Consider the following 12,491-nt stretch of genomic DNA (forward strand, 5'->3'; position numbering starts at 1 on the left):
CCCTTGTTCCCTGTCTGGAGTATGATATGTGTGTGTGTGTGAGATGGCGTATAGTGTTTGAAGGTTACTCCTAGAACTAGGTGCAGGGTTTCGTTCTATACCTGGGACGCTGGCGGGGGAGATTGGGCCAGAGCGTGATTGGCTGGAGCCAACAGGTGATCCCACGGGGGAGGGCGAGGGGCCGCTGCGCAGGCCGGGGAGGCGCGGGGATACATGGGGTGAGAAAGGCGACTGGGCCGGGTTACTCTGCTCGCCCTGGCTGCTGGTGGACCCCGAAGCACTGACCGCTGAGCTGACGGCCACCTCTGTGCCCGTAGGGAGGTCATCTATGGTGCCAGACAGGTCCTGGAACAGCAGAGGAGACAAGAGAGGAAGGTTAGTGTGAGGCAAACCAAGGGGAAAGCCAGGGTGGTGTTCACACACACCAAAAGGAATAAGAAAAAAAAACTGAGTGAGCATCTACCTGGACGAGACCAATAACAAACGCAAATTAGTTTCCGGTTGCAATACATTTTTTTAAAACAGGCTCCGTTGTGTGCTCTACATTAACATGACCCAGGAGAAATTCTGACTTCGAGCCAGTCTGCTAAGGTCAAGAACACCTTGAATTACAAATTAAGAACCTCTACCGGTAGGTAGTCAAATCTTTACCAGTTACTTGATGACATGACATAACGTCAAACATAGACGGACACATTGGAGTGTTGGAAATTTCTCTTGAAATCCAGGAAGGCTTTACCCAATTGAGTTACCGTAAAACCAGGCAGGCAGGCGCATGGTGGAAAATATTCTCCCAGCACTGCACTTAGGCTAGACTGTCAGTCTGTTCCAAATGGCGCCCTATTCCCTACTTGATGAAAAACTAACTGGGCAGAAACAACTCAGGTATTTAGACAAATCTGGCCAAATTACACCCATGAGAGAGCCATGCCAACGGCGTCAATGTCTTATCAGGAGTGGAGCCAATGTCTAATAGTGCCAACGAGTTGCCCTCCAAAGTGGCATGGGACCAAGTCATTTGCCTCCCCTCCCACTCAGCTACCGATTCCTGTGGAAACTGTGCAGTCGATGCTAGGGCTGTGGGATGCGTTAAGATCCCAAATTAATACAACCACTCGCATAAAAAAAATATATATATATTTTTTAAAAGCAATGAGGCTGATGCAACAGCTCAGAACATAAGCTTAAAATTTTGATAAACTATTATGCTATTTCTTCACATTATAAACGCAGGAAATGCACACACGGCAGTAGGCTATAAGTGGGACTGTTCCAAAATGCAATACATTAGCTGGAAAACACCATTTTCCAAAGTGACCAGAAATGTGATCATGCATGAAATACTTCACTATAAAAAGGTGCTTTTTAATGGTGAAAATTCTTCCCCAAACTCGACACTCACGCGCCACCTTTGTATGCCAGTTAGGCTCTATACCCCTTGTAAAGCAGATTAATGTGTCCAGCATCCCGGAGTCGCCTCATTGCTGTTGACGTTGAGACTGGTGTTTTGCGGGTACTATTTAATGACGCTGCCAGTTGAGGACTTGTGAGGCGTCTGTTTCTCAAACTCGACACTAATGTACTTGTCCTCTTGCTCAGTTGTGCACTGGGGCCTCCCACTCCTCTTTCTATTCTGGTTAGAGCCAGTTGCAGAGTAGTACACAGCATTGTACGAGATCTTCAGTTTCTTGGCAATTTCTCGCATAGAATAGCCTTCATTTTCTCAGAACAAGAATAGACTGAAGAGTTTCAGAAGAAAGTGATTTGTTTCTGGCCATTTTGAGCCTGTAATCGATCCCACAAATGCTGATGTTCCAGATACTCAACTAGTCTAAAGGCGGCCAGTATTATTGCTTCTTTAAATCTGGAAGGCAAGACAAATCAAAGTGATTTGTAAGAAATGGTCTGATATCAAACTCCTGATTCAGACCTCTAGGAGACATGGTACACAAATGCTGAATCCAATACAATTCTCTTCTCAATAATAGATGATTAGTATCTCCCCCCTCCTTCGTCCTAAAATGACATTTGTTTTGGACCATTATCATGCACCTGTCTCAGAACAGGAGCATGGGAATAAAATACACATCTATACACTTAAATAGCGAATGGAGGATGCTTTTCCCTTGGTTCATTTTCATGCCAGCTAGGCTATACTGTTGGTAAGCAAAGCAATGTGCTTAATATTAGAAAAGTTGAGAAATAAATATAGTTAGGCCTAGAAATGTTGGTCAAACATGAGCTCATGGGCTCTCATGAAGTGTTTGATTTCATTTTCGACACATTTGCATTGAGGTCAAGAGTGATTATAGGAACAACAGTACTGAGTACCAGGCAGTTAGCAAGTTTGGTAGGCTACAAATAAGCATCAGCAGCTTGGAGAAGCCTAATTACTGAGACTAAACCGTCCCGTGGAATTTGACTGCGGTCATGACGTGTGACTGCCGGTGTGGTGGTAATTACAGCCCCCACTCAGAGCTGGAGTTGGCGCTTGGCGGACAGGCAGCTCTCACCTACGACCTTTCATTATGACACAATCTGAGGCCATAACAACCACTTAGAATGTATGATCAGTAACTTAACACACACACCACCACACACACAGCAGTGAAGATCATCTCTGCATAAAAAATATATATCTTCTGCTATCAATCTTAGCCTACGTCAGCCAATTATACTTGAATGCACCTTACTGTGCAGTGGGATTCTTCTCCTCTCATTTGCACTCCTCTAAAGCTCCAAATGTGTTCCAAAAGTCTTTCTACTTCACCATCACAGAAGCGGATTGCGTCATTAGAGGCATGGGGGGGTTGGGGATTAGCCCAGAGCCCTGGTCAAAAGAACTCAGCCAAGGCCTTTCTCTTCAGTATGTGTAACACATTTGCAAAAAAAAAAAGCCTTTATTTCAAAGTTTGAAAGGCATTGGAGGGCCACTTAAACCTGTTTACATATTCCTCAAAACTTGTGCCGCTTGCATGATTTATGGTTATAATTATTCACATTCGTTATGGGCCTCGGCTTACTAAATTGATGAATATAATTATTCAGCCTCATTGGTCTTTCGGGCTTTTACCTCCTTCCCTTCCCCCTTTCCATTCTAGACTCTGCAGTGAAATAGGGGAAGGATAAATAAATGAATGTGGGTTCTCATTGGGGCAGAGAGAGTGAGAGAGATGGGCACAGCAGTAGCGCCCACATGCAGTCAGCTCCTCTCAGTTCACTCTTTCCATGCAGCGTTACCCTCGAGTTTGGGCAGCAGTCATGTAAAAGAAAACACCAACAACAGAGAACCATAACATTTGCTACAGAAACGCTTACAGCGCAACTTTAAAGGAGCCAAGTACACTTGTACCACAGTGCAGAGGGAGAGGAAGTTGCCATTTTGTTTAGCTGGTGAAAACCTGTTTCTTATAGTATCTTGCTGATTTCCCAGCACTCAGAATGGCTCAGCCTGAGTGTGTGTGTGTGTGTGTGTGTGTGTGTGTGTGTGTGTGTGTGTGTGTGTGTGTGTGTGTGTGTGTGTGTGTGTGTGTGTGTGTGTGTGTGTGTGTGTGTGTGTGTGTGTGTGTGTGTGTGTACTTGTGATTCACCACAGGCAGCAGTGTGGGGGAGTAAGTACATCCAGAACATTACTGTCCTCGCTACTCATACCCTGGCTATGTGGACACGCCGCACCAGGACCAAGGACTTATAATCAAAGACAAGCCTTCCCAAATGGCACCATATTCCCTATATTGTGCCCTACTTTTGACCAGAGCCCTATGGACCCTGGTCAAAAGTAGTGCACTATAAAAAAAAAAGGTATTAGGGTGCCATTTGGGACAGACTAGATGAAACCAGGGATGTAAACTAGCTATGACCATGAACACATTCACCAGAGCAGCCACCATTTTCTTCTTTTTCATCCCCCAGCCTTTTGATTCTGTCCATATAGCTTGATGAAAGAAAAGAGTTTGCCTTTGAAAAATATGCAATTGAGAAAATACTGAAAGCCAAGGAAGGCCAGGGGGACTGCCTGGGCCTCGCCTAGATCTCTCCCCTATCAAAATTGTCCCTGATTGGGCCTCCTGAGAAGCAGTAGGAGGCAGCAGCGGTGGTGGAGGTAGCCTTGAGCAGAAAACTGTGGTGTGTACGCACACAGAGACATTCACAAGAATGATGAGGGGAATCAGACTCTCCCCTACTGTGAAATCTGACAATCTGAAAGGAGCGCTGGCGTATTAGGTTTGATAAGCGCTCTCTGGAGGCTGTGTGTGTGTGCGTGTCTGGAGACGGTGGGAACGTGCCTCTGTGCGGAGTGATGGATGGGGGATTAGACAGACAGCCTCTAGAGGGGAGGGCACGCACACACAGACACACACACACTCTCTCTCTGGGATGAGGAAGAGGCACAGTCATGCCATGTTAAAAAGAGGACTGACTGGCTATTCTTCTGAGGAGGAGTTCAGAAGAAACAGCAAACTCAAGCACTGGTGCAGAATGGTAATGTGAACAAGAGTGAGCTTTTGTGTGTTTTAATGTATGTGATGTGCACAGATGCCAGGGAGAAACAGAGAGGATGAGGTTCTTCCTCAGTCTTCAGCACGCTGAAAGAAACAGTTCACATGCCCACTGTGACTGCACCTTCCAAAGCACACTCCATAAGCACTGCCTTAGCAATACCATACTAAAGAAATTATCAATTGAGAGGGGCCTGAAATATAACCTTGTGGTACTCCTTATCTTTCTCCCCTCTCATCCTGTCTGCTATTTAGCCCAAGGGTTTGTGTGATGAGTGAGCCACTCTCCTTGCCGCCATCACAACACAACAAACGCACGTACGTCCCCCGGGGGAAAACTCTCACATTCACACCCAATTAAATATTGACAGCCAACAGAGGCTTTTTGTGGTGTCACCATTTCAGACGGCGCCCATCACCGTGGCTCTGGATGCCCCGGTCTCTGTGGAGATATTGCGGGCAGGCTAGAGCCAATCGGCTCCGGGCCTGAATTAGCCAACCACCAATGAGGAATGGCGTCATAAGGAGAAGAGAGGCTTGGGGGAAGGAATAGTCACTAGCAATAGAATGAAACAAACCCATCCCAAGGAGTTCTCTCGGAGGAGTTGAGGAGAGAGGCATCAGCATTTGCAATCATGAGTAGCAGTCAGACGACAAACATGCAGGGCTGTGCTGGGAAATAATTGAGACTTAATGATAGCGTTTAAGAAATAGTGGGGAACGGGGACAGCAGCAATCTGACTGATTTCTCTAAGGGTGCCTGTGTGTGATTGAGGCTGGGCACATGTGTAAAAACCAAATATAGCTGAGCAGTACAATTAAAACAATATATTCCTCATTTGGCTTGAATAGAGGTGCGGGACATGTTTGAGGGAGGTGGGAGTTTGTGTAGAATAGATTTACCAATACGATCTGGAACAAAGGAAGAAAGCGAGGAACACGAAAATAAAACCCGCTGGCGAATTTGAAACCTGTCCAAGACTTTCATTATCTTTGATGTTGTAGATGGGAAAAAAGCGCAATTTAGTCAGCATAATTGCCTTCTCCCTTCGCTCGCTCTTCCTCCTGCTAATCAATGAGGGAGTGAGGGACAAGACCGAGAGCAAGAGAGGATGAGAGCGAGAGAGATTGAGGGAGCAGCAGACGTCACCACTGGCTGCCTGATCCTGATCCCGCCACCCCTCCTGCTCTGCCACTGCAGTTGGCACGGCGCCAGCTGGCGCCTTTGTCTGCCACCGTGGTAACCGGCAGTGGCAGCGGTTAGTGCCCGTCTGGTGACAGGCAGGACAGGCAGGCGCAACGACTGCCCATATTCTAGTCTGCGTCCCAAATCGCACCCGATTCCCGATTTAGTGCACCACTTTTGACCAAGGCACTACATCGGGATTAGGCTATTTAGGGCACTATATATCAAAAAGGACGCCAATTGGGACGCATCCCTAGCCTCCATCATGGCCCATTAGACCTTTTGATAAACGGAGGAGACGGAATATGCCACACACAGAACCTATAATCTGCCACCCCACACACAGCCACTCTGGGAGGATGAGAAGACAAGCCCGTCTGACTGTATTCTAGTGATCATCCAGGACATCCCAAGCCTTCAAACCAAGCACATATGTTTATTTCATGTTTGATCATTTTGCCCATGAACACATTTCTGTTTGCAGCCCCATGGCTGTATTCATTAGACACCGTAAGGAAGAAAACCAACAAACTGCGTGGGACTACCTGAACTTGAAACTTGTTGCAAAACATTTTTGCTATGGTGTACACTATTGAATACAACCCATGTGTTCCACTGTGAAATGGACTGGATGTTTAATTTGACCCAGAGCTGTAATCTCCCTGGACACCTTTTGTTCTTGGTTTATCCTCATGGTGATGCAGTACGGTGAGGAAAAAGGGTTGGAGAAAGAGTGAGTGAGTGAGAGTGAGAGTGAGAGAGAGAGAGAGCGTCACAGAGAAAGACACAGAGACAGAGAGAGACAGAGAGAGACAGAGAGAGGAGGGGGTTGAGGGCTAGAGAGAGAGAGGAGGGGGTTGAGGGCTAGAGAGAGAGAGGAGGGGGTTGAGGGCTAGAGAGAGAGAGAGAGGAGGGGGTTGAGGGCTAGAGAGAGAGAGGAGGGGGTTGAGGACACACTCCACCTCAAGAGCATCACTTCTGCTCCGAATGAAAGACGCTTTGCTTTGAAATGGAAACTACTGGCTCAGCAGATGCTTTGAGAGATGAGATTGGTAGAAAGATGAGACAGAGAGAGAGAGAGAGACGGGCAGAAAGATGAGAAAAGAAAGAGAGGGTGGGGGGTTGAATAGACTGCAGGTAGAACAGAGAGTAGCTGGTTTGAGAACACACTTCTCGTCCTAGGTTTTAGAGTGAGCGTGTCAGAATGGAAACGTGTGCTAGACGACAGATAAAGCTGACGGCGGAACACAGACTGCATCCCAAACGGCACCCTATTCCCAACATAGTGCACTAGTACCGTCATTGTGTAGGCCATAAGAATTTGTTCTTAACTGACTTGCCTAGTTAAATAAATATATATATATTGTTTTAAACCTATGCACTATACAGGAAATAGGGTGTTTCTGTGACCCGCTAATCTGATCTCTGGTTTAAAAAAATAATAATTAAAAAACGCATGTTAATCTTCACTTTCCAGTGGAATGGCATGGGCCCTAGTCTCACCCCATGGCAACATCTCATTGGCAGACTCACCTGTCTGTCAAGAGTCTGGAAGACAACGGCCTTAAAAATTCTGGGGATGCGGTGTGTAACCGGAGGGAGATTTTCCCCCACATGCAATTTATTCTGGCGCGAATGCGATCAACGTTCAGCCTCGTCAAACTGCTCTAAACTCTAATTCACATAAGCGAGGGTACTAAGTTATCCCGCATCTCCCCGATATAAATAACCATATATAGGAGACTTGGTGTGGAAGGGTTACTTTTACTGAGAAATATAAGTTGGCTTACTGGGCGATCTGCATTGTGTCCCGCCACCCACCACCTGCCAACCCCTCTTTACGTGACTGATACTCTCTGTTCATCATATATGCATAGACACTTTAACCATATCTACATGTACATACTACCTCAATCAGCCCGACTAACCGGTGTCTGTCTGTATGTAGCCTCACTACTGTTATTTTACACTGTCTTTTTACTGTTGTTTTTATTTCTTTACTTAACTATTGTTCACCTAATACCTTTTTTACACTATTGGTTAAGTAAGTATTTCACTGTAAGGTCTACTACACCTGTTGTATTCGGCACACATGACAAACTTTGATTTGATACCAAATTTAAAAAGGTGTTTCATTGATCATTTCAGTATATGTCTATACAGCTTAAACCAAGCCATACCTCTACGGCTTAATAATGGATAGAAATACTGCTTCAATCCTGTAGTAGTCTGTGCACAACCTTACCTCCAACAACTAATGTTTCAGCTTATATTTCATCTTGCAATGCAGTCTACGATCTAACAGCACATTGAGTGCTAATGATATAAAGATCAAGAAATGGTGGGGAGGGAGTCTTTCCCGCTAATTCTTTGCGTACGCACACAGCGGGTAAAAACAGACAGGCCCTGTGATGCTTTTCCACCTCAGCGCTGTGGCGAGCTTGATGAGCTGTTGCTGAACAGAGCTTGGCTCCCTGTAGAAGCTCACAGAAGAGAGGAGAGCAGAGCAAAGAGAGGAGAGGAAAGAAGGAGAGCTGAGGAAAGCAGAATATAGGAGAGGAACACTGCACTGGAGCTCCCATCCTCTCTCCCCCATCTGCCCCTGGGACCCAGGCCAACCAATGGCAGCACGGCAGCCCATCCCCCACCCCCTGCCAACTGCTCAGCCAACCAGCTCCCAGCTCTGCCTGCCTCGGCAGCACACACCCCCACCCCTCTCTCTGCCTGCTTTAGTCTCCCTTCCTCCTCCCGCTCTCTCGTTTTTCTGTCCCCCTTGTGCGCATTCTAATTATGGGGAGTGAGCCGCAGCGCACGAAGGAGAGAGAGAAGAATCAAAGGAGCTACGGAGAAAAAGGAGAGGAGAAATGAGAGCGAGAGGATACATTCTAGGGCTCAAGAGAAACACTCTCCTTTCAGCCTGCAAGTAAATTAGAATGCAGTGTATGTGTGCGTGTAGGGAAACACACACACTGCATTCTAATTTACACCCTGCATTCCCACACTCCCCTTCACTCCCTCAAATACCATAGCCCCACTATCAAAGCACGGGCACAGGGGAGAGGACGGGAGCCCAGACATTGAAAGAGGAGAGAAAAAAATTCAGAAGATGGAAAAGAGAGAGGGGAAAAAAGGCAGAAAATGAATGTGTGTGTAAGGGGAATGGAAACAGCAGAAAGAACAAAAAATCATTGAGGAACGGGAAAGAGGGAGGGGGAGGCTGGTTGTTTCAGAGAGCAGGATGTAGCTAATGAACAGCAGACGAAGACAGAGCATAGAGAAGAAGGAAATCACAGAATGCAGGCTTTTTGCGTTCTCCTTCCCGCTCTACTCTGCTATAATCTTTCAAACTCAGCAGCCTCCCCCTTGCCTCGCTGGTTTATTTATTGCGGTGCATTTTTCTGCCTCTGAAACGAGTTCTGGGCTCAAAGCCCCCACTAGACCTTTTAATCATCTTATGCCTCATATTCTCTGTTCGTTCTCTCTCTCGCTCCTCACCAACTCACTCTTTGAGCTGCACTTGCTCCTATTCTCCCACAAGTAAACATTAGTCAGTTCTATTGTTTTGTAATACAAATATTTCTCTTTCCTTAACATATCATTTTCACAAAATGGGCTCTGGATAGAGAAAGAGAACAGCGTGGGCAAATAAATACACACCAAGAGGCACTGCCTGTCTCTGTGTGTGTGTGTGTGTCGCATTTCCATCTACGTGGGCTGGTTCCCGTGTCTCACTGGGCCATGGCTCCAGAGGTCCTGCTCGAACTTGGAGCCAAGGCAAAGTCCTGGGTACTTTTCAGCTGGCACTTCCATAATGACTTCACAAAGCAACAGTCTTTAATGATGCAGAGGTCGTTGATTCCGCTCGCCCAAAGTCTTCAGTGTCACACTCCTGATGGAAACACGATTACACTAGAGCTTACATGAACATAAAACACTGACGACACCCTAGTGTGGGGCTAAGCCCCCCCCAAAAGCACCAACCTACACAAATCAGGTGCTCCTAAAGCCTTCTGTAGCTCCTGATTGGCTCTGCTGCTAGAATCTGGTGATGGTGCTAGTGAATATTGTGTCAACCACTATGTCACACAGTGGATTTCAATAATTTGTCTCTCAGTGTACTAGTAACACAACTGATCTGGAGTTATTGTAGATGCTCTTCCCGATAAGGGATTCCTTTGAACTTCACAGTTAACCCAGTGGCCTTGTCCGACTACCCATACTAGCGTACCACATGCCTAAAACGGCATACTATTTAACATGTACCGTTTAGTGCAAAGTGTAAAGTATGTCAGGGCCGCAACACAGTAGTGGCTCCTGATTGGCTGAGTAAGTGGGGCGGGCCGAGTGCGGGTGGATTTTTCCAAATTCAACAGACATGCATTGCATTAACCAGCCTGATAACAGCTCATTTCCAATTCAATGAATGTCTCTAAACTCTGAACAGGGGAGGAATGGAGTTATAGGCTTACTCAGGCTGGTTATCGGCAGACTATCACATTCAACATAAACCGTAGCCCATCTATCCTATTGATGAAGGACTGCAGACAGAAACAGATCATTTCGTTCCATATACAGTGTTTATTTTGTGAAACCAAAGTGCTAAAACATACAGTACCTGTCAAACATTTGGACACACCTACTCATCCAAGGGTTTTTACTATTTTATACATTGTAGAAGAATAGTGAAGACATCAAAACTATAAAATAACATATGGAATCATGTGGTAACCAAAAAAGGGTTAAATCAAAATGTATTTTAGATTTGAGAATCTTTAAAGTAGCCAGCCCTTGATGACAGCTTTGCACACGCTTGGCATTCTCTCAACCAGCTTCATGAGGTAGTCACCTGGAATGCATTTCAATTAACATGTGTGCCTTGTTAAAGGTTCATTTGTGGAATTTCTTTCCAAGTTAATGTATTTGAGCTAATCAGTTGTGTTCGAGTAACAGACATCCCAACATCAACTGTTCAGGAGGCTGCATGAATCAGGCCTTCATGGTAAAATTGCTGCAAAGGAAACACTACTAATAGGACACCAATGAGAAGAAGAGACTTGTGTGGGCCAAGAAACACAAGCAATGCACATTAGACCGGTGGAAATCTGTCCTTTGGTCTGATGAGTCCAAATTTGAGATTGTGGGTTCCATCCGCTGTGTCTTTGTTAGACAGAGTAGGTGAACGGATGATTTCCGCATGTGTGGTTCCCACCGTGAAGCATGGAGGAGGTGGAGAGATGGTGCTTTGCTGGTGTCACTGTCAGTGATTTATTTAGAATTCAAGGCACACTTAACCAGCATGGATACCACAGCATTCTGCAGTGATACGGTTTGCGCTTAATGGTACTATCATTTCTTAATCAACAGGACAATGACCCAACACCTCCAGGCTGTGTAAGGGCTATTTGACCAAGAACGAGAGTGATGGAGTGCTGCATCAGATGACCTGGCCTCCACAATCACCCGACCTCAACACAATTGATATGGTTTGGGATGAGTTGGACTGCAGAGTGAAGGAAAAGCAGCCAACAAGTGTTAAGCATATATGGGAACTCGTTCAATACTGTTGGAAAAGCATTCGAGGTGAAGCTGGTTGCAAGAATGCAAAGCTGTCATCAAGGCAAAGGGTGGCTACTTTGAAGAATCTCAAATATAAAATATGTTTGTTTAACACTTTTTTGGTTACTACATGATTCCATATGTGGTATTTTATAGTTTTGATGTCTTAATTATTATTCTACAATGTAAAAAAAATAATAATGTAAAAATAAAGAAAAACCCTTGAATGAGTAGGTGTCCAAACTTTTGACCGGTAGTGTATATCAATTAAACACCAACACTTTTCAAACTACTTGGCCTACAATTAAACACCACAGCAAAATCTTCACTATTCGCCATATTACCAAGTAAGTTTCGTTGTTTGGCTACTTGAAGAGAACTCGGGCCTATAACGCGCAGCCCACCTCTTCATCTGTATTGTGGAAAGTATGCAGCGATTTCTACTAGAGGAAGAGCCGAAATGAGCAGAACACCCTGGCATTTAAACCATACTCAAGTTTAGAAAATGTACACTCCATTTTCGCACACTGAGAACGCATCATGTGTGATTGCGTCGTTTCCCGTTATTCGTTGATTTCGGTAGCACATCCCCATTGATCAGCTGTTGTCAAAGCCTGAAAAGAGTATGACATCGGGGATTTGGAACAACACTGGATTTTCTAAACGTCGCATACTATAAAAAATGGGCGCATGCTCAAACGGCCTATTTTAGGACGCAAAGTATTCCTTAATTTAGGCACCAGCATCGCCGTCAGCCCCTGGTGCAGAGGAAGTATTATCTGTGTGCCTTGAGTGTGTTTGATTGGAATGTGTACACTTGCAAGTAGTGTAATTAATAGCCAGCCGTGTTTGATCATCCCCGTAATAAAGGGAATTTGAAATAACCCCCCCATTCGTATTTATTTAAAATCAGCCAGTCTTTTAAAATAAAATAATACAAATAAAATAAACATGGTTAGCCTCCTGGAGGTAAATGGGCTTCTCTTTTTTTCGTGGTCTTTTCTTAGGCCTTAACGAAGGATGACTCCCAAATGGCACCCCATTCTCTATATAGTGCATTACTTCGGATGAGAGCCCCATGGGCCTAGTTAAAATATAGTGCACTTTCAAAAGGAATAGGGTGCCATTTGGGCTGCAGTCCAGGCCTCAGAGGTTTATGGGCGGGGAGGCAGCAAAAGGAACCCTGTTGTTGCTGTGTGGTTGTGATGTCTGTTCTGCGTGGTTACAGACACATGCTAATGGAGCTAGCG

The 12,491-nt window shown here is 45.4% G+C and overlaps 1 protein-coding gene across 6 annotated transcripts in view; it reads right to left on the reverse strand.

The window, feature by feature from the left end:
- The window catches only part of arid1b (AT rich interactive domain 1B (SWI1-like)), a 116,024-nt gene that overhangs the window by 32,305 nt on the left and 71,228 nt on the right, over positions 1-12,491 (reverse strand). For all 6 annotated transcript variants that reach the window (XM_046297944.1, XM_046297948.1, XM_046297945.1 and 3 more), the window contains one exon: positions 102-345. In XM_046297944.1, the coding sequence (XP_046153900.1) occupies positions 102-345 (244 nt within the window). The remainder of the gene's footprint in view (positions 1-101; positions 346-12,491) is intronic.

Source organism: Oncorhynchus gorbuscha, linkage group LG14, assembly GCF_021184085.1.
Source record: "Oncorhynchus gorbuscha isolate QuinsamMale2020 ecotype Even-year linkage group LG14, OgorEven_v1.0, whole genome shotgun sequence".
NCBI lineage: Eukaryota > Metazoa > Chordata > Actinopteri > Salmoniformes > Salmonidae > Oncorhynchus > Oncorhynchus gorbuscha.